General features: G+C 44.1%; 1 protein-coding gene across 1 annotated transcript in view; it reads right to left on the bottom strand.

Moving 5' to 3' along the window:
• The window catches only part of cntnap2a (contactin associated protein 2a), a 1,233,088-nt gene that overhangs the window by 156,370 nt on the left and 1,052,695 nt on the right, over positions 1-24,023 (bottom strand). Inside the window, 1 exon segment of the mRNA XM_034162408.1 lies at positions 8,975-9,193. Coding sequence (XP_034018299.1) covers positions 8,975-9,193 — 219 coding nt within the window.

Raw genomic sequence — 24,023 nt, forward strand, 5'->3', positions numbered from 1 at the left:
CGTTGAAGCGCCCTGCAGTTATACAAAGGTAACGCTAGCCTGGCCCCCCCATCTCTGCATTAGAACAAACTGTCTTCTCCTCGTGTTCCAGAACTACCCGATACTGCCTCTGGACCCTGGTACTGGCTATCGGTTCCACACATCTCCGTGGAAACTCGTTGGCTCCTGGCGGGGAGTGCTCCTAGACCTAAACGCCAGTTAAGTTCTGCTCTGTCTCGGTGGGATCCCGCTCTCACATTCCTTAAGACAGTAACTGTGCTTTGATAAAGAACTATTCAAGAACTCTGCTAAAGAACTGCATAAACTTTGATATCAAACAACTGAGAAGGCTGCCCAGCTGTATCAAGTCCTGCTTGATTGGAGCTGCTCTTCAAGCCGCAGCACTTGACCCTTGATCTTGGAGACCACTGATGAACTATGAACAACTGCTGAACTGTCACAATAATATTTTACACTTTCTGAGACATTCTGTGTTTGCACCTGTTCTGAACTAAGACTGTTTGTGGCAGCGTTACTACGTGCATTCCACTTACCCAGTGTGTCTTCCTCCATAGTTCCTGGTTACCAAAGCAGCATGCCACCTAGCCCCAGGTCATTTGTCTTCTTGTACGCCTTATCCTTATAAGACTGGCTCGGGAACCTGCAGCTCCTTAATGCAGAAGGACCCCAGCGCAGCATCCTCATTTATATATTAATAAATATTATTTTTACTTTTGTAACTCTCTCCGTGTCCAGCTCCCTGCATTTGGGTTCATAGGCTGACTGGTTTGGTTCCATCTGAAACCCTAACCATGACAGAATTACCTGGCCACAACATGAACCCAGCAGGAGAATCAGTCCAGTAGACACTCACTCTACAAGGACACTTCCTGGGGAAGATTCAGCACACCATGGACACCATGGGAACTCAGGTCCAGAACGTCACTGCTCAGGTCACACACTCTGACACGGTCATCTCTCAGCTTGCTACTCAGATTACACAAGCAGACACACGCATCACTCAGCTCACACAATTAGTCACACAACTCACGGATTCATTCGTGAGGTCCGCTCAGGGAGATTAATCTGGGCTGCAAATAGTTTCATCCTCCGCAAGCGCTTTGCCCACTCCAGAGCCATTTATTTGATATCCAGAACCATTCGCGGGTTATGTAGAATCCTGTGCAGCCTTTTTGATGGAGTGTTTGCTTGTGTTTTCTCAGCATCCCTTGCAGTACACCTCTGACAGCAGCTGTGTAGCTTACGTTACAAATCTGTTGTACGGAGACACACGTGCTTGGGCTACTGCTCTCTGGAATAGCAAGTCTCTGGTGTTCAAAACTTTTTTTGTGCTTTCTTGTGAGCTCCGTCTCGTCTTTGATCACCCCACTAAAGCTTATACCACAGCTCAATACCTTCTATCTCTTTGTCAGGACTGCCGGAGCACGGCGGGGTATTTGGTTGACTTCCGCATTCTGGCAGTGGAGGTGGGCTGGGATTCAGCCACTCTTAGGAGCATATTTGTTAGGTGACTCTCGGACGCGCTAAAGGGCAAAGTGGTATGCGATGATCCGGAGGATCTTGATAAATTAATCTCCCTGGTAATTTGATTGGACACAAGGCTGAGAGGGAGGCACCGGGAAAAAAGCAGTGGGTCAGACAAATCCAGTTCCATTCGGGCTCAGTCAGGGCCATCTGCCCAATGCTCCACTGGGACTCCCCACTCCAGCTCGCCAGCTCCCCCTACCGACGAACCGATGGAATTAGGCAGGGCTAAATTGACCCCCGATCAGCGCACTTGGAGAATGGCAGCTGGAGAGTGTCTCTATTGTGGGACTAAAGGACACGTTCGCATTCAATGTCCAGTATGGCCAAAAGACAAGGCTCACCCATAGATCCTGTGGTAAGAGTGAGCTAAGCCAAATTCACGGGTGGATCATCTGGTCACACTCAACTCCCAGCGACGATCCTGTTTGGGACTTCGTCAATTTTCTTTCTGGCACTGGTGGATACTGGGGCCAAAGACAACTTCCTCAGCGATGAGATAGTTGTTGAAGCCCAGATTCCCACACTCCCTGTGACTGTGCCGTTATCTGTCGCGTCTCTCAACAGAACTCTGCTTCCGTCCATAACACATCAGACCGAACCGGTCACGTTGATCATTTCTGGTAATCACGGTGAGACCATTCAATTTTTTTGTTATTCCCTCTACTTCACCTGTGGTTCTTGAGCACCCCTGGATTATTGAACACAATCCCCGGACAGATTGGCTGTTTGGATCAGTAACTCAGTGGGGCAAAGCCTGTTACCATGGGTGTTTACGTTCCTTGGTTCCACCCAGTATTTCTGCCAGTGAGAAAGTCTATCCTCCACCTGATCTTTCATTGGTTCTGTCCGAATATCGCGATCTTGCGGAAGTGTTTAGCAAAGATCACGCCTTGTCGCTTTCTCCCCATAGACCTTATGATATTGCCATAGATCTCCTTCTGGGAGCTGAGATACGATCCAGCCGCCTGTATAAGCTCTCACACCCTGAACGAGAAGCTATGGAGACTTACATCTGGGACTCACTGGCAGCTGGGTTGATTCGGACCTCGTCTTCAAGATGGCATGCTGCGCCACTGCATCGATTTCCAAGGGCTGAATGTCATTATAATCCCGTTGCCCGATTGCGTGTTCAGCTCTCTGCAAGGAGCAAACAAATTCACTGAAGTGGACCTCTGAAACGCCTACCACCTGGTTCGAGTGCGGGAGGGAGACAAGTGGAAGAGTGCGTTCAACACACCTATCGGTCACTTCGTGTAATTGGTGATGCCGTTTGGCCTAACCAACCCACCGGCTACTTCCCATTCTCTAGTAAACTATGTCCTCCGAGACTTTCTAAACCGGTTTGTTTTCTTCTATCTCGATGACATTTTGATCTTTTCTCCCAATTCCGTGGCTCACACTTGTCACATACGGCAAGTACTCCAGCATCTCCTGGAGAACAGCCTTTTCGTGAAGGCAGAAAAATGCCAATTCAACCGGGAAACCATCTATTTCCTCGGGTTTATTATTTCACCAAACCAAATCGAGCCAGACCCGACCAAAGTCACAGCAGTTACTGAGTGGCCTGTACCATCCACCCATATTCAACTCCAACAATTTTTTGGTTTCACTAATTTCTATCAGCGATTCATCTGCGGGTAACTATCAGTGCATTTTTAAGGTCCATCCATAAGAAAGGGGATAAGGCTGATTGCAACAATTATAGAGGCATATCACTGTTGTGCACCACTGGTAAATTGTTTGCAAACATCATACTAAATCGGCTTACACAAATTGTAGAGGATGTCCTACTCGACACACGGTGCGCTTTCGACCTGGAAGGGGCACCATCGACATGATCTTTGCCTTACGGCAAGTGCAAGAAAAGTGTAAGGAACAAAGAACTCCTCTCTACACAGCCTTTTTCGATCTGACTAAAGCTTTTGACACGTTGCATAGAAAAACACTTTGGATGATTCTGAGCAAATATGGGTGTCCCGACAAATTGATTACAATGATCCGCCTACTCTATGATGAGATGACTGCCTCTGTTATATGTGAAGGTCAACAAGTAGAACCATTTCTTGTGAATGTCGGTGTCAAACAAGGGTGTGAATTAGCACCTGCACTATTTGCTCTTTTCATGGGCGCTGTTCTGCAATTGGCAGAGCCACAGCTGAGTAACCTTGGAGTACAAATAACTTACCAATATGATGGTAATGTGTTCAACCTACAGCGCCTACAGGCTAAAACTAAGGTGTCCACAGCCTCAGTCATGGAACTTCAATACGCTGATGATGCGGCCGTGTGTTCAACTACGGAAGCTGGGCTGCAGAGAATAACAGATGCCTTTGTAGAAGCCTACAAATGACTTGGTCTATTATTGAACTGCACTAAAACGGAGGTTCTGTATCGATCTCCCTTTGATACCATCTCCCCACCCATCACTCACCCTGAAATAACTGTTGACAGAACCATTCTCAAGGTTATTTCACACTTTAAGTATCTTGGTAGCTACGTGGCAAGTGATGTTTCCCGTGAGGTAAACAACAGGATCAGCTCTGCCGCAGCAGCTTTCGGTAAGCTACGTAAGCGTGTCTTCGACAACCACGATCTTGAGTTGGAGACCAAAATACGAGTCTATCAAGCCATCATTTTACCAACACTTCTGTATGGCTCTGAAACGTGGACTACCTATCGTTATCAAGTAAAACAACACAAGAAATTCCACTAAAGATATCTTCTGACAATCATAAATGTGAAATGGTATGATCGTGTCACCAATGCTGTAGTTCTTGACCGAGCTTGCCTGACAAGTATTGAGGCTATGTTACACCAAAACAGACTGAGATGTACGGACATGTGGTGAGAATGGATGCACAACGTCTTCCAAAACAACTTCTCTTCAGCCAGCTTTCTATTGGATCATGTTGTGTTGGTGCTCCTAAGAAGAGGTACAAGGATGTCTTTAAAAGAAGTTTTAAAGACTGCAAGATTGCTTACTGGGCTACAGCCCCAGCAGATAGCTTGGTTTGGAGAAGAACGGTTTATGATGGCATCAAGACCTTTGCGACTAATAGACAGAAAGCTGAAGAGGAAAGACACGCAAGGCAGAAAGCTGTTGAAGCTCTGACACAGTTGACAGCCTCCTAGTTAGATGTCTGGATGAATTTCTTCTGGACCGATATGCTCATGTCGAGTGGCAGTGATGATGATGATCATTCACGGGTCCAGTCAGGTCGCAGCGCTCTTATTGCACTAACCTCCCCCAAGGCCACCTTCAGTTGGACTCCTGCTGCCGATAATGTTTTCCACACACTTAAACATCTCTTTTCCACCGCACCCAGACTCACACAGCCAGACCCCGAGAAGCAGTTCTTTGTGGAGGCAGATGTTTCAGAGTTAGGGATAGGTGCAGTGCTACTGCTATCACAAATAAACATCAGGTGACAATCGCATGCATCCCTGTGCATTTTTTCTCTTGCCGTCTTACACCTGCTGAAAAGAACTATGATGTGGGTAACAAAGAGTTGTTGGCAGTCAAGGAGGCACTTGCAGTATGGAGACACTGGCTGGAGGGAGCTGCGGTACCTTTTGTGGTCTGGACCAACCAAAAGAATTTAGGGTACATCAGAATGGCTAAATGATTAAATCCCCGTCAAGCCAGATGGGCACTGTTCTTTGCCTGGTTTAACTTTACCATCACCTACCATCCAGACAAACGTAATGGCAAGCCTGATGTTCTGTCATGAATGTTCCAGTCTGATAATATCAATGATTCTCAAGAACCAGGCTCCATTATTCCACAGGGCTCCGTGGTGGGGGCTTTGATCTGGGAGGTCGACAGGAAGGTCCAGGAAGCCTTAAAGAATCACCCAGATCATGTTGGGGGTCCCCCGGGTTGCATCTCCGTACCCACGAGGCCCGTTCAGTAGTAATCCAATTCTACCACACATCGAAACTAGCATGCCATCCCAGTATCCACAAGACAGGTAATTTAATCTGCCGCTGTTACTTGTGGCCAGGTGTCCAAAGTGATGTTCATAGCTTTGTTTTAGCATGCACTGTGTCGAACTCCTGCCAGAAAACCCCACCCTCTTCCATTGCCTAGTTGTCCATGGTCCCACATAGGAATGGACTTTGCGACTGGTCTTCCGGCCTCCCAACAGTATACGGTGATATTGACCATTGTGGACCCCTTTTCCAAAGAGGTCCACTTCATTCCCTTAAAGTTGCTATCAGTCCAGGAGACAGCTGACCTCCTGGTCCATCACATCCACCTGCTGCATGGCATCCCAAGGGATACTGTGTTGGACAGAGGACAGCAATTTAGCTAGGTATGGAAGTGTTTCTGTGAGGCTATCGGTGCCACCCCAAGTCTGTGTTCTGGGTTCGGCCAGACAGAAAGAACAAACCAGGATCTGGAGAACGTCCTGAGATGTGTATCCACTGAGCATCCGTCTGACTAGATTTCGTTTCTACCATGGGTCAAATATGCCCATAACACCCAAGTATCATTTGCCACTGGCCTGTCGCCATTTGAGGCCTTGATTGGCTACCAGTCCCCGCTCTTCCCAGAGCAAGAAGAGCTTTTGGTACCATCAGTCCAGAAACATCTGCAACGATGCCAGCAAATATGGAAACGAGCTCAGTCGGCCTTGAAGGAAACCCAAGTCAGGACCAGTTGCCATGCAGATCAGAGGTGGACCCCAGCCCCTGACAACCAACCCAGACAGGAGGTCTGGCTCTTGTCCAGGGACATTCCACTCCAGACTGAGTCTCCAAAATTGTCTCTGAGATATATTGGTCCTTTTGTTGTCGACAAAATTGTGAACCCTACTGCAGTGCAGCCTTGCCTGCCGCTGTCCCTATGGATACACCCTGTTTTCCATGTGTCTCGATTCAAGCCTGTTCACTCCAGGGCCCGCTCCTCCTCCTCGATGGCCACCCAGCCTTGCCAGTCAACAAAATCTTAGATGTTCGGCGTAAGGGCCGAGGGTTACCAGTACTTGGTGGATTGGGAGGGCTATGGACCTGAAGAGTGCTCCTTGGTGAAGAGAACTTTCATCTTGGATCCACCCCTCCTCAAGGATTTTTATCGGCAGAATCCTGACAAACCTGGGAAGGTGCCAGGAGGCACCCATTGAGGGGAAGGGTGATGTGTTTTGCCCCGTCGTGTTCCCTGTAATGACTTATTTTCTCCACCAGATGGTGCCCTTCTGTTCTGTTCCTGTAGCATTTTTTGTTCTCCACTTGATGGCGCCCTTTAATTGGTCTGCACACCAGTTATTAGTTATGTTTGATTCCGTAGAGACTATTTAAGCCCAGATATTCTGTTTATCCATTGCCAGATACTACTGAGGACTTCCATGTCTATTTGTCTTTGCCATGCTTAAGCTTTTGCCTCACCAGCTGCCACGTCTTGTCAATGCTCCGGACGGAGATCAGAGAAGTTTTACCTGACTGCTGCACTGTGACTTTGAATGCGTCTCCAGCTGCGCGCTCATACGCTGAAGCGCCCTGCAGTTATACAAAGGTAACGTTAGCCGGGCCCCCTGTTTCTGCATTAGAACAAACTGTCTTCTCCTCATGTTCCAGAACTACCCGGTACTGCCTTCATGTGGACCTGGACCCTGGTACTGGCTATCGGTTCCACACGTCTCTGTGGAAACTCGTCGGCTCCTGGCGGGGAGCGCTCCCGGACCTAAAACGCCAGTTAAGTTCTGCTCTGTCTCTGTGGGATCCCGCTCTCACATTCCTTAAGACACTTACCCAGTGTGTCTTCCTCTGTAGTTCTTGGTTACTGAAGCAGTGACCCATCTAGCCCCAGGTCATTTGTCTTCTTGTGTGCCTTATCCTTGTAAGACTGGCTCGGGAACCTGCAGCTCCCTATTTTCACCGCCAGGAGGCGTCCACGCTCCATACTGCAGAAGGACCCCAGCAGCATCCTCATTTATATATTAATAAATATTGTTTTTCTTTTTGTAACTCTCTCAGTGTCCAGGTCTCTGCATTTGGGTTCATAGTCTGACCAGTTCGGTTCCATCTGAACCGCTAACCATGACAATTTGATCCTGATTGCTGACCCTTGATCTTGAGCACTGCCTTCTGACACTGATTACTGTCCTTTGATTCAGACTGCTGACATTTGATCCTGATCACAGACATCTGACACAAATTTCTGACCTTCGATTCTGATTGCTGACGTTTGATCCTGATCATCTGGCATTTGACACAGATTACTGACCTTTGTTCCTGATTGTTGACCTTTGCTCTTGATCACTGACTTTTCATTCAAATTACTGTCCTTTCATCTCAAAGACGATGTCCATGGGGACATCCAAGGTTCACCTGGTTGCAGCAGATAGATGGTAATTTTAGAGATGTGGGAATGGAACGGTTGCCTGCCTGGGTGTTTGTCATCCAGAACCTGGGGCACATGCTGTCAGACTTGAAATGACTGTCCTTTGATTCTGATTGCTGATGTTTGACCCATATCACTGATTTTGCTGGTTAGACAATGATTACTGACCTTTGATCTTGATCACTTATCTTTGATGCTGATCGCCGATTTTGCTGTTTTTACACTGATTACTGACCTCTGATCTTGATTGCTGATCTTTAATCCGGATTGTGGATTTGGCTGGTTTGCCATTGATTACTGACCATTGATCCTGACTGGTGGTCTTTGATCCTGATTACAGATTTGACACCGATTATTGACATTTGATTCTGATTAGTGACCACTGATCCTGACTGCTGATCGCTGATTTGACACTGTTTATTGACATCTGATTCTCATGACAGACTATTGAGCCTGAATGCTAATCCTGACTGGTCTTTGATCCTGACTGCAGATTTGACACTGATTATTGATGTTTGATTCTGATAAGTGACATTTCTGACTGCTGATCTTTCATCCTGATCACTGACACTTGACACAGATTACTGACCTTCAATCATGATTTCTGATCTTTGATCCTGATTGCTGATCTTTGATCCTGATCACAGACCTTTGATCCCACTCCACACCAACATATAATGAGTTCTTTAGGGGTCCACATCCCAACCCTGCACCAAGTGGAATTAAAACTGGTTCATTAGTTGTTTGTTTTTTTAATAACCACACAAACAAAAAACAAACAAACAAAGACATGTGAGTGGGAACAGAACCTCCTCTGTGAATGCAATTTTAACTCAGGCTAATTGATGAGCCTCTTTTGTCTGGAGGTGTTAATGTGGGAGTGAGTGGTCATCTATTTGACTTGAATGTGGTGAAATTCCACCATGTGCTGGGATAAACCCCACCTCCCCTCATCACCAGATGAGTAGTAGAGAATGGACGGACGGACAGATGGAGATGGGGTATAAAAGGTCATTGAGGGTGCATTGGAGGGTGTTCTTGTTCTGTCCAGGGTCAATAAGCATGGTTAACTGTAAGAACCATGTGGGAGCTGATGGTTCTTACCCACATAAAGCTGACTGAACAGTTCCAGCCGTGTGTGGCCCTGTGTGGGGGCCAGCCGTGACGATCGATACGTCTGATCCAGCTCTAGGACCGCCTCTTTAACGTTCCGCTCAGCCATTACGCGATGCCACTGGTCGTCATTAAGGGGTGTGTCTGAATGCACCGTTAACTCCACTGGCCCATTTCCGACATCAAAGGAGAAGGAGACGACGTGAGGAGCTGCAGAAAGAAATCCACACACAGTCTCAGGTATAGAACTGATTAAGAAAAAAAAAAAAAATCACAACTTTCTGAAGGCCGTAAGTCGCCGCTGTGTGGTAGTGCACGCTGCAGCTAAATATGCATTCAATTTCTAATCTAATGGCTCATTTATTTGGAGGCCATTCTGCTGGCACGTATGGATTTCAGCTTTGAAATACACGAGCGCCCACAGCTTTGGACAGGACTCATTTCAGAGCCGTCGATAAGCTTCTGCTGCTTTTCCATCACCCAAAGTGGTGCAGCAGTTGTGTTGTGTCACTGCTTCCACACCTTTCATGTTGGTTTTAACTAGTTTAACTAGTTTAACTAGAGGGGTGCAGGTGAATTACACTGTGTGAAAATGAGTAAAGAGAAAGAGAAGTATCACTCAAAAAAAAAAGAAAATAAACTGATTCCTACTACAGTGAAATATTACAGTTTATGGGGACTTTAAAGTTCATTAGATTAACATTTCAAAAAGCCTACAGGGGGCAGTGTTACACCTTCTAATGGCAGGTCAAAACACACACGCACACACAAAAACAATCCTGTAATTTTACTCTGTGCACGTCTAAGGTCAGGTCCATACACAACATATTTGAACAATGACATATATTTTGCTATTGCAGCTGTCAATCAAAGTGTATCTGAGTTGAACGCGGGTAATAATTTGACCTCGTAGAGCAGACTGTAGAAATCAGTGCACAGGCATGACGGCGCTGTTTGTGTTTCTGCGCAGCTCCATATCTTTAAGCAGCCAAACTAATTGGAAATTTGGCTGCTGAGTGGTTTTATTCTGAGGTGTGTTACTTTTTCATTATTGCAGCTACAAATCAGCACAGGTGTAAAGTTGACTGTGAGTGCAACAGATCCGTCAAAGTTCCCACCATTAAGAACTGCAAAGAAAAATGCATGAAGGGGACAAGTGAGGGAAGCCACACCCACAGAAATATCACGAAAAGTAAGTAAGCAAGTATTTACAGGTTTAGCGACCGTCCCGGCGATAGCTCCAATTTAATTTTGCTGAGTATTATCATCATGGCATTAAATTATTTTCATGATTATGCATTTCTTAATGCAGTTATATGATTGGTTGATTTTACTGTTCATTCATATGTAGGAGCGCAGAGTGTATTTATTTATTTTATTTCCCCTTCCCTTTCCGTGACAACCAATCACAGCTCTTACAGGACCACGTCAAACCTAGCAACAGGGTCAACCCCGCCTCCACACTACTAAGATAGGAGTTTCAGTCTCCTTCTTGCTCAGACTCTCTCTCAGACACCTCCTGGCTCACTCTTAGGCTAAGATTCCTTGCCAGGAATTTTTAGGCTATTTTAGGAGCTCTTTGAGAGGACTTTGAGATGCTTCATGCATATGGGCCCTGGTTCAGTTCTTAATCAAACACTCAATACTCAAACATAGGACAATTATTAAAGGGGTCATATCTCAATCTCAATCTCAATTTATTTATAAAGCGCTTTAAGATCAATGCCAATGGCCAAAGTGCTGTACACAAATAAAAACAAGCAAGTTAAAATACATAAAATAAATAAACCACAGTTAAAACAAGAAACAATAAGAACCAAAATCTCAAGCTGAGTTAAAAGCCAAAGAGAGGAAATGTGTTTTAAGAGAAGATTTAAAAGCAGAGAGAGAATCAGCCTGCCTGATATGCAAAGGAAGATCATTCCACAGTTTTGGGGCAGCGACTGAAAAAGCGCGGTCATATTGTGCAAATAATACTGTCACCATCCAAAAAGTGAAAAATACATAATTTTAGGTCCTATTCCCCAACCCTCCTATCCTAGATGACAACCACCAAGGCAGACAAATGGTCCTTCCCCCCCAGGTAAAACATGGGCATGGAAGCAACAATGGGAGTATTTTGGAATCTTTTTTATAGTACAGCTCAACGGCAAAATGAAAATACAAACACAGCTTTAATTTCTCTGGCGTACATTATTTAATTATATGATGTACTGGAGCGAAATGAAAGTTTTATTTGTGTTATTGTTGTTGTGTGGATCTGTTGCGTTGAAGCTCCGTGTTGAAGCACATCAGGTTTACTGGCAGCAGCTGCAGCCACAGAAATGATAAATAACTGCGACATGCTGCTGGATTTTACTGCTTAATTATGGCATCATTAACTTCAGATATTAGAACAGATCACTTTATGGTGCATTCCACAGGGAAATTAACTTTTCTCTTTTTTCCAAATCAATATTCTTTTTTCCCCCTCTGATTTCATCTTCAGTTGTCCATTTCTTACATTCTCTCTCCACGTCTCTCATCCCGTCAACATTAAACTCAGTCTATCTCTTGGTGTCTCTGGTTTGTATATTTTGTGTGGTTTTTTTCCCTCCTGCATCATATTTTGTTTTCTTTGTTGATTTTTGTTATTTTGCATTTATCTGCCTCCACAGTTTGTATTTCTCCATCACCTTCATCTGTGTGTTTGCAGGATTGTTCAAAAAGCTTTCAGAGAATCTCCACAAACTTGATCAAGAGCAGCCACTCAGATTTAGTGTTGATCAGCGTCTGACTCCAGGGCGCATTGTGCTCCACATTCTCATTCTAGATTTAATAATCATCATCTGATCGTGATGAAACGCCATAAAATGATCAGTTTCATCAACAACATCAAGAAACATTTGGTGCTGTCATCTGGATATTTCTTAGTTTTATTCCCTTTAAAGGGTGAAATTTTATATAGTATTTGTCCACCAATAGATATGTGCGCCTTTATTTAATTTTTTATTTTAAAGTTATTGTTCTTGATGAAACCTGAAATTTTCTACAGATTCAGCTCAGGATCTTAATGTGTTCATACATGAATGATGTTTGTGAATTTGTTTTAGGCAACAAATATTATTGTTAATGTCATCATTACTGTCAAAACACAGTGATAATGCAGGGAGGTAGGTGATGGGCTCATGGTGAGGAGGTGATCCCTCACTTCATCCCACACTTCCCTATCCTGTAACACTTCCTAGAGGATTCTGAGGTGTTCCCAAGCCAGCTGGGAAATATAATCCCTCCAGCATGTCCTGGGTCTTCTCCGGGGCCTCCTCCCAGTTGGACCTGCCTGGAAGACTTCCCCAGGGAGATGACTGGGGACATCCTCACCAGAAGCCCAAACCACCTCAGCTGGCAACTCTGCTCTCCTCCCCGTGTGTGTGTGGGCACCCCTGATAATTTTCATGATTTTCCTTGATAAATCATTGGTTGTTTGGATCAGAAATTTCAGTTAAATATATTATAGCAGATGAACACACTGATATTTTAGAAGTGAGACGAAGTTTCTAGTATTTACAGAAAGTGTGCAATAATTATTTAAACAAAATTGGGCAGGTGCACACATTTGGGCACCCTTGTAATTTTATTGATTTGAATATATTTAGCACTAATTATTGGAACACAAAATTGGTTTGGTAAGCACACTGACCCTTGACCTCCTTACACAGGTGAATCCAGTCATGAGAAAGGGTATTTAAAGTGACCATTTGCAATGTTTCCCTCTCTGCATCTCTTCTAATGAGTGGAAACATGGGAGCCTCTAAACAACTCTCAGATGACCTGAAAACAAAGATTGTTCAACATTATGGTTTAGGAGAAGGTACAAAAAGCTATCTCAGGGATTTCAGCTGTCAGTTTCCACTGTGAGGAAGATAGTGAGGAAATGGAAGACCACACGCACAGTACTAGTTAAGGCCCAAAGTGGCAGGCGAAGAAAAATCTCAGATAAGCTGAAGTGAAGGATGGTGAGAACAGTCAGTCACAGCCACAAACCTGCTCCAAAGACCGACAACATGATCTTGCTGCAGATAGTGTCTCTTGTCTCTGTGCATCATTCAACTATACAGCCCACTTTGCACAAAGAGATGCTGTATGATGCTGTAATGCAGAGGAAGCCTTTTCTATGTACATGCCACAAACAGAGTCGCTTGAGGTATGCTAAAGCACATTTGGACAAGCCAGCTTCATTTTGGAATAAGGTGCTGTTGACTAATGACATGAAAATTGAGTTATTTGGACATAAGGGGCAGAATGCATGGCTAAAAAAGAACACAGCATTTGCTACCTTGTAATTATTGTATGGCTTTGCCTTACAATATAAAGCGCCTTGGGGCAACTGTTTGTTGTGATTTGGCGCTATATAAATAAAATTGATTTGATTTGATTTGATTTACCTACAGTAAACTTTGGAGGTGGTTCCATCATGCTGTGTGACTGTGTGGCCAGTGCAGGTTCTGGGAATCTTGTTAAAGTTGAGGGTGACATGGATTCCAGTCAATATCAGCAGATACTTGAGAACAATGTTCATGAATCAGTGACAAAGTTGAAGCTGCGCCGGGGCTGGATCTTTCAACAAGACATCGACCCTAAACACTGCTCAAAATCTACTAAGGCATTCATGCAGAGGAACAAGAACAACATACTGGAATGGCCATCTCAGTCCCCAGACCTGAATATTATTTAAAATCTGTGGTGTGATTTTAAGCGGGCTGTCCATGCTTGGAAACCAACAAATCCGAAGAAGAATGGTCCAAAATACCTTCGACCAGAATCCAGACTCTCACTGGAAGCTATGGGAAGCATTTAGAGTCTGTTATTTCTGCAAAAGGAGGATCTGCTAAATACTGATGTATTTTTTCTGTTGGGGTGCCCAAATTTATGCACCTGCCTAATTTTGTTTAAAAAACAATTGCATACTTTCTGTAAATCCTATAAACATAATTTCAGTTCTCAAATATCACTGTGTTTGTCTGCTATATGATATATTTAACTGAAATTGCTGATCCAAACAACCAATGATTTATAAAGGAAAATCATGGAAATAATCAGGAGTGCTCAAACATTTACATACAACTATATATATATATATATATATATATATATATATATATATATACACACACACACACACACACACACACACACACACACACACACACACACACACACACACACACACACACACACACACACACACACACACACACACACACACAGTGGGGCCAAGAGGTATTTAGTCAGTCCCTGATTGTGCAAGTTCTCCTACTTAGAAAGATGAGAGAGGTCTGTAATTTTCATCATAGGTACACTTCAATTATGAGAGACAAAATGAAAAAAAAAAAAAAAATCCAGGAAATGACATTGTAGGATTTTTAAAGAATTCTTTTGTAAATTATGGTGGAAAATAAGTATTTGGTCACCCACAAACAAGCAAGATTTCTGGCTCTCACAGACCTGTAACTTCTTCTTTAAGAAGCTCTTTTGTCCTCCACCTGTTACCTGTATTAATGGCATCTGTTGGAACTCGTTATCTGTATAAAAGACACCTATCCACAGCCTCAAACAGTCAGACTCCAAACTCAACCATGGCCAAGACCAAAGAGCTGTCGAAGGACACCAGAAGAACATTGTAGATGTGCACCAGGCAGGGAAGAGTGAATCTACAATAGTGAAGCAGGTTGGTGTGAATAAATCAACTGTGGGAGCAACTGTAAGAAAATGGAAGACATACAAGACCATTGATAATCTCCCTCGATCTGGGGCTCCAAGCAAGATGTCATCCCGTGGGGTCAAAATGATCATGAGAACGGTGAACAAAAATCCCAGAACTACACGGAGGGACCTGATGAATGACCTGCAGAGAGCTGCGTGTGTCCATTTCAAAGTAACAAAGGCTACACACTACACAGAGAGGGAATCAAATCCTGCAGTGCCAGGTGTGTCCCCCTGCTTAAGCCAGTACATGTCCAGGCCCATCTGAAGTTTGCCAGAGAACATATGAATGATCCAGAAGAGGATTGGGAGAATATCATGTGGTCAGCTGAAACCGAAATAGAACATTTTGGTAAAAACTCAACTCGTCGTGTTTGGAGGAAAAAGAATGCTGAGTTGCATTCCAAGAACACCATATCTACTGTGAAGCATGGCGGTGGAGACATCATGCTTTGGGGCTGTTTTTCTGCAAAGGGGACAGGACCACTGATCCGTGTTAAGGGAAGAATGAACATGGCCATGTATCATGAGATTTTTAAGCCAAAACCTCCTTCCATCAGTGAGAGCATTGACAATGCAACATGGCTGGGTCTTCCAGCGTGACAATGATCCCAACATGCCGCTCAGGCAATGAAGGAGTGGCTCCATAAAAAGCATTTCAAGGTCCTGGAGTGACCAAGCCAGTCTCCAGACCTCAACCCATAGAAAATTTGTTGAGGGAGTTGAAAGTCTGTGTTGCCCAGCAACAGCCCCAAAACATCACTGCTCCAGAGGAGCTCTGCATGGAGGAATGGACCAAAATACCAGCTACAGTGTGTACAAACCTGGTGAAGACTTACAGGAAACATTTGACCTCTGTCATTGCCAACAAAGATTATGTTACAAAGTAGTGAGTTGAACTTTTGTTATTGATCACCAGCCACTAGCTTAGGGCTAGTGGCCAGTGATCACGTTAGTATTTCTTCTGTTTTTCTTGTTGATTAATGCTGGCAAATAATACAGTGTTTTTTTTGTCTTTCTGATGCCTGATTCTGTTTTTTCTCTCTGTTTAAGGTGCAGCTCCATCCAGAGAAGGGAGTTGTATTTGTGTTGGAGACCCTGTCCTGTGCACCAACAGCATTTCTTGTATATTCGTCCGTGAATTGTTCTGTGAATTGTTCTGTAATTTATGGTTGTAGCATGGCTCAAGCAGAGGGTCACCCCTTTGAGTCTGGTCTGCTTGAGGTTTCTTCCTCAGAGGGAGTTTTTCCTTACCACTGTTGCTCTGGGGGTTGGTAAGGTTAGACCTTACCTGCGCGAAGCGCTTTGGGGCAACTCTGTTGTGATTTGGCGCTATATAAATGAAAATAAATTGAAAATTGAAAAAGTGACCAAATACTTATTTTCTACCATAATTTACAAATAAATTCTTTAAAAATCCTACAATGTGATTTCCTGGATTTTTTTCTCATTTTGTCTCTCATAGTTGAAGTGTACCTATGATGAAAATTACAGACCTCTCTCATCTTTTTAAGTGGGAGAACTTGCACAATCAGGGACTGACTAAATTGTTTTTTACCCCACTGTGTATGTATGTGTGTGTGTGTGTGTGTGTGTGTGTATACGCTTCTCCCCCTCATTTGCAGCAAATTTTGACACATGCATGGAGGTGGGCTCTAGAATTGCTCATTTGCCAAAGGTCAGTTGTTGGTTTCAAACATCAAGATTTATGTTTTTCACTATGATTCGCAACAGTTTGGGCACGTGCATGGAGGTGGGTGGGCTCTGGAATTGACTTAGCATGTTTGCCAAAGTTCAAACACTCAAGTTCTAGGTCTCTGTTTGTTGGTCTCCTCCTCCCAGATTGACCCTGAAATCTCCCTAAATCAATTTGATTTTGCAAATGTTTAGGTCAGTGACACAGATTCCAGGAGTGTTCTGGGATGGTCACTGGGGTCCAATCTCAGACTGGGGTACCTGTACTGTTTCCATGTCCACATGTACTATTACCCAGGTCTCTTGAAGCCAGAACTGGAGTCCAGAATCATGTGTATCGTTTAGACAGTCACTAAGGTTACTTTTGACATCGTTGAGAAGTGGACCTTGACAAATTTCGGCAAAGCTGCAGTGACACCGGTACTCCTGTGAGCAGAAACACATCTTTTCAGTGTGTGTGTGTGTGTGTCTGTGTGTGGTACTAATCGTCATTTTGTGATGGCGTGTGTGTTCGGTCTCTGATTGCTCTGTAGCTGTTGGACGACTTGCAAAGAGCCGAGTGGCCTCAGCAAAACACCTGAATGGACGCTTTGAGTACATTAACCTATAAGATAAATCAGCAAAAGTGCTTAGACGTCCAAATGCAGCCGATACATCACCGACTGCGGCACAAGGACAAACACATGCATAAGCACAGGCGGCGTGAGGCTGTGACGGGCTTTAGCAAGCTGAATTAATGGTGTGTGTTTGCACAGCGTTTGACTGCGGGGCAGTGAGGAGCGACATCAGTTATGGGGAAAAAACTGCACCAACGTCAAACGTATATCACAATACTGCAGTAACACTCCTGTCGTTGTGCACGCAGGAGTATTTGTGTGTTGTTTAAGTAGCACTATGAAGTAAGATGGATGTCTTACAACTTTCTTTTTATACTCTAAACTAAAATGCCCTCAGAGCAAATCCCGCTCGCCGCATCTATTAGCCGCCAAAATTGATGTCATAGCAGCACGTGTCCGTGCACCTGTCCGTGCACGTGTGTGTCTGTGAGATACGCTCGCATCCCGGCTGGAAGAAAATCTTCTTTATCGTTGGCCATTTGTTTTTTCTATTAATCTTTTAATATGGAGGCTGAACGAGCGAAGCTGTAAATAAAGCGTTGCCGCGGTGATCATCATCATGATCATCTTTGTGTTTTTTTTTGTGGGCGTGAATGATTACTTCATGCGACATTCCGTTACGCTGGTCTTCTGTTTTCAGATGGCTGCCACTGTGTTATTGCTTCCATCCCTCTTCTTTTATACGTGCTAATTCTTTGTGTTTATTTATTTTTTTGTTTTGTTCCACTTTGTCTTTTCACTCAAGGAATGTGGAGCAAAAGAGTTTGGCGGTTTCGCTACAAGCTCGCTGCTGAGAGGCTGAAACCAGATTTCTTCATCCAACAATTTATGGTTGAACCGTGACCAGGGAGTGACGCTGCCGCCGGTGGCGGCTGTCTTGGTAGTGTAGCCTTCAGACACACGCCACCACAAATCCAGAGCCGTTGGTGGACCTGTTGTGCTGTGTTTGATTCCAGATGGACTCACAGCCACTGGCGTTGGTGGCGTATTCGTAACAATGTTCTTGCAGTTGATCAGTAAAGTTCTATGTAAAGGGAACGAGTGAAGAAAACCTTGATGAACGTAGCCGCACGTGTACAGACGTCACGCTTCACCTGTCCTCCTCCTCTAAGTAACCATCTCCACCTTTGATCCCAGGACATCTTTGGATAGTCATCATCACTCTGGACTTTGTTCATCTGATACAGGATCAAATATTAATTTAATTCACATCATTTTTTATTTACATTCATGACAAATCACTTCTGACCCTCCCACTATGTGAGTCTGAATGAGGAGCGCATTAACGGACAAGGTTAAGGTTTACTGTTGATTGGGTTGTGGCTGGACTAAGGTCAGAGTTTGGATAAGGTCATGCTACGGTTAGTGGTGATGTTATGGTTAGTTTAAAGATGGGTATTAGAATTAGTTTAGGGTGGATTATCTTAGGGAGAGGTTTTGGTTATGGGTAAGGTTAAGGTTAGCGGTTACATTAGAGTTAGGTTAAACAAGGGTGAGGTTCAGGAAAAGAGCTTGGTTAAAATCTTCTATGTTCATGCTAAAAATTGCCACCAAAAGTTGAGCTCCATTACCGCGACACAACCGCTGCTAGTACTACGCCATTACTCCTCTGTTCGCCTCCGCCAACCTCCGCTGGCCAATTTCCTAGGCTTGATTTGATGCACAACCTCCTCGGGATCCCTTGGCATGAAGAAATATGTAGAAATATGAAGAAATGTGAAGGAATATGTAGAACCCGTCTTGACGACACACAAGTCGCAAGTGACGCAATCACAGACTTGCGTCAAGTTGATATGGGCAATGTCACCTGGCTTCACAAACACTGAATTGATGATCAGCTATGCTACAGCTCCGTGGAGTGCGTGACCAATGCACGTGACCTCCGATGACAAAAGCTGAACGTCTTCCGATAGTAAGTCAGCGGACCGCCGCCAAGTGTTGAGCTCTGGCGGTACAGCGTCGCCTTCTGAGGAGCTATGTCAACCTGGAGCAACCTCTCCTTCTCCGACATGTGACAGAAACATTTGAGAATCTGCTTCATCGGGCAGTAAGGTCAGCGTGTGAATGGCCCCTTCAATCAGAGGACAGGTTCAGCTAAAGTTTGGTTATAGTTCGAGACATGCTAATAGAGATTCAGTACCTGGACTGGACTTTACATTGATGCCTCACTCACACAAGACCCTCAGCTGTACACCGGGAGCATCTTGGGGATTAAGGACCTTGCCCAAGGGCCCTGAGTGATTTTCTGGTCTGATAAGGATTTGAACCAAGGACACTCTGGTCACAAGCTCACCGCTTTAAACCTGAGGCCATCACCTCCCCTTGGGGCCTGCGTGGTCTCTCCTGGTTATAAATAGGTTCCATCTTCATCAACGTTCTGTGATTCATGCGACATTCTGTGGTACATTCTGGGAAAGTTTCCTTTGTGAGTCTCTCGGTGTCATTTTCTGCAGAAGTCACAGTGTGCAGCTGTTTGGCCATTTTTACACGGCTGGACCATTTTTTTTGGTGGAACTGGTGACAACATGATGCTTTTTTTCACCTCCAACAGTGGACAGAGAGGGGCAGAGGTTACAGTGTTTCTATTTCTGTTTATTTGTCTGCATGATGGTGTTTGTTTGCACGAATAAACAAGCATTACATTAACTAGAACTAATTCTATTTCGAAGGCAAAAGAGTTAATGCACAAATAACAGACAGATTAATCTATGATAAATATACGTGTGACAAAGCTCCACTTAAGAAGCATAATAACGGCGCTTTATGAGCCAGAGCTTCTGGGTCAGAGAGTCAATTACTCAGCTGGATCTCAGGCTGAAAATATTTATAACCTTTCAGCAAAAATGAGGCACAGCACAGTTTTGCAAGAATGAAACAGGATGCCTGCGCACACACCCACACACACACACACACACACACATACACACACACACACACACACACACACACACACACACTGATCCACAGAGAGGCTGTGCATTTCTGCATTTAAGGACCTTTCACGATGACCTCAATCCAGTTAGCAGCCCGGGTCCCAGGGCCCTGAACGCATCTTCAAGAGTCCTTCCATTAAGATTCAAAGACAAATCACATCTACCTGATAGCTTTCAGCCTCCAGAGGTCGCACTCGTGTGTGTTTGAGACAAGGTCACGTTGGCGGCATGATGCTGGTCATTTCATTCCCTGACCGGATTGCAGCAGACACAGTTTTTGCAGCATCGAGAGGCCAGAGATTATGTGTGTTTATTTGGCGAAGTGTGAGTGTGTCTCGCCGGGTGCTGGAGGGCAAAAAGCAGGATGATAGCAACGGACAGGAGAGAGAGCAAATGGATGTGCGGCCGTTTGAAAGCCCGGGGAGTGAAACATGCACATATCCACTAACTCCTCTGCCCCGCTGCGCGGCCGTGACAGGCCACTTACTGACTGCATCTGTGTGGGTTTATGTGCAAACGTGAGCACACTTTTACAAGACAAACATAACCACTTTCAGCCAACATCTGTATGTGGATGCAAAATACAGTATCAGTGTGTTTCTGCACATTATATATATATATATATATATATATATATATATATATATATATATATATATACATACATACACACACACACACACACACACACACACACACACACACACACACACACACACACACACACACAGTAGTGTTCAGAATAATAGTGCTATGTGACAACAGACGCGTGGAAGAAAACAGAAAACAACCATCAAAATGGATAGAAGAATAACCAGAATGGCAAAGGCTCACCCATTGATCAGCTCCAGGATGATCAAAGACAGTCTGGAGTTACCTGTAAGTGCTGTGACAGTTAGAAGACGCCTGTGTGAAGCTAATTTATTTGCAAGAATCCCCCGCAAAGTCCCTCTGTTAAATAAAAGACGTGCAGAAGAGGTCACAATTTGCCAAAGAACACATCAACTGGCCTAAAGAGAAATGGAGGAATATTCTGTGGACTGATGAGAGTAAAATTGTTCTTTTTGGGTCCAAGGGCCGCAGACAGTTTGTGAGACGACCGCCAAACTCTGAATTCAAGCCACAGTTCACAGTGAAGACAGTGAAGCATGGTGGTGCAAGCATCATGATATGGGCATGTTTCTCCTACTATGGTGTTGGGCCTATATATCGTATACCAGGTATCATGGATCAGTTTGGATATGTCAAAAATACTTGAAGAGGTCATGTTGCCTTATGCTGAAGAGGACATGCCCTTGAAATGGATGTTTCAGCAAGACAATGACCCCAAGCACACTAGTAAACAAGCAAAATCTTGGTTCCAAACCAACAAAATTAATGCCTCGCAGATGTGAAGAAATCATGAAAAACTGTGGTTATACAACTAAATACTAGTTTAGTGATTCACAGGATTGCTAAAAAAGCAGTTTGAACATAATAGTTTTGAGTTTGTAGCATCAACAGCAGATGCTACTATTATTGTGAACACCCCCTTTTCTACTTTTTTTTTTACTAATAGCCCAATTTCATAGCCTTAAGAGTGTGCATATCATGAATGCTTGGTCTTATTGGATTTGTGAGAAACTAAATCTACTGGTACCTTGTTTCCCATGTAACAATAAGAAATATACTCAAAACCTGGATTAATCTTTTTAGTCACATAGCACTATTATTATTCTGAACACTACTGTATATATATATATATATATATATATACACACACTCAACAAAAATATAAACGCGACACTTTTGGTTTTGCTTCCATTTTGTATGAGATGAACTCAAAGATCTAAAACTTTTTCCACATACACAATATCACCATTTCCCTCAAATATTGTTCACAAACCAGTCTAAATCTGTGATAGTGAGCACTTCTCCTTTGCTGAGATAATCCATCCCACCTCACAGGTGTGCCATATCAAGATGCTGATTAGACACCATGATTAGTGCACAGGTGTGCCTTAGACTGCCCCCAATAAAAGGCCACTCTGAAAGGTGCAGTTTTATCACACAGCACAATGCCACAGATGTCGCAAGATTTGAGGGAGCGTGCAATTGGCATGCTGACAGCAGGAATGTCAACCAGAGCTGTTGCTCGTGTACTGAATGTTCATTTCTCTACCATAAGCCATCTCCAAAGGCGTTTCAGAGAATTTGGCAGTACATCCAACCAGCCTCACAACCGCAGACCACGTGTAACCACACCAGCCCAGGACCTCCACATCCAGCATGTTCACCTCCAAGATCGTCTGAGACCAGCCACTCGGACAGCTGCTGGAACAATCGGTTTGCATAACCAAAGAATTTCTGCACAAACTGTCAGAAACCGTCTCAGGGAAGCTCATCTGCATACTCGTCGTCCTCATCGGGGTCTCGACCTGACTCCAGTTCGTTATTGTAACTGACTTCAGTGGGCAAATGCTCACATTCGCTGGCATTTGGCATGTTGGAGAGGTGTTCTCTTCACGGATGGCAGACAGCGTGTGTGGCGTCGTGTGGGTGAGCGGTTTTCTGATGTCAATGTTGTGGATCGAGTGGCCCATGGTGGCGGTGGGGTTATGGTATGGGCAGGCATCTGTTATGGACAAAGAACACAGGTGCATTTTATTGATGGCATTTTGAATGCACAGAGATACGGTGACGAGATCCTTAGGCCCATTGTTGCGCCATACATCCAAGAACATCACCTCATGTTGCAGCAGGATAATGCACGGCCCCATGTTGCAAGAATCTGTACACAATTCTTGGAAGCTGAAAATGTCCCAGTTCTTGCATGGCCGGCATACTCACTGGACATGTCACCCATTGAGCATGTTTGGGAAGCTCTGGACCGGCGTATACGACAGCGTGTACCAGTTCCTGCCAATATCCAGCAACTTCGCACAGCCACTGAAGAGGAGTGGTCCAACATTCCACAGGCCACAATTGACAACCTGATCAACTCTATGCGAAGGAGATGTGTTGCACTGCATGAGGCAAATGGTGGTCACACCAGATACTGACTGGTATCCCCCCTCAATAAAACAAAACTGCACCTTTCAGAGTGGCCTTTTATTGTGGGCAGTCTAAGGCACACCTGTGCACTAATCATGGTGTCTAATCAGCATCTTGATATGGCACACCTGTGAGGTGGGATGGATTATCTCAGCAAAGGAGAAGTGCTCACTATCACAGATTTAGACTGGTTTGTGAACAATATTTGAGGGAAATGGTGATATTGTGTATGTGGAAAAAGTTTTAGATCTTTGAGTTCATCTCATACAAAATGGGAGCAAAACCAAAAGTGTTTTTTTGTTGAGTGAGAGGTGGGGCTGATCTGTTGTCTGTCTGGGTGGCTGTCATCCAGGAACCAAGGTGGTTCCATGGTGTCATGGATGTGATGAACCGCGCCACCAGCTCATTCTTCCAGACTTGACATAGTGCCATCAAATGTTAAAGGAAGGCTGCATACATGTTTTTCAATGGACATTTGGCTTTCAAAAATGTGTCATTTTTTTCCATTTTGAAATCATTGTTTAGAGAAATCATCGACGACTTAATTTCTGATTAAACTGTGCAAAACTGTGCATCTGTCTGCAAATATAATTGCAACCAAAATGGTAAAAAATTCTTGTAATAAAAAAATTGGCCTGCAACACAGACAACTGGCCTATTTCCAGTTTTTCCTTTATACTTATGGAAACGGTTACAGTATCCAACTCACTTGCAAAGAGAAATATTTTTCCAGGTAATTATCAAGTAATATTACAAAAATACTGGATATTCAACCTGTCTAGTGGCACAGAGTAAATTTAATTGAAGACAGCTGCATAATACAAGTAAGTTGCACATAAGGACATGGATCCATCTTATTTATTTATTTTTTTATGCCAAATGATAAATTCTCAAAAGAATAAACAGTCAAGACCTTGCCGCACATTTGAGCAGTTTTGTCACCATCTAGCAGGTGATCTGAAAATTTCAGGGCCTTATATGTAGACAAGTGTGTGTCTTTCCAAATCATGTCCAGTCAAC

This window comes from Thalassophryne amazonica, chromosome 1 (genome assembly GCF_902500255.1).
Source record: "Thalassophryne amazonica chromosome 1, fThaAma1.1, whole genome shotgun sequence".
In the NCBI taxonomy this organism is placed as follows: Eukaryota; Metazoa; Chordata; class Actinopteri; order Batrachoidiformes; family Batrachoididae; genus Thalassophryne; species Thalassophryne amazonica.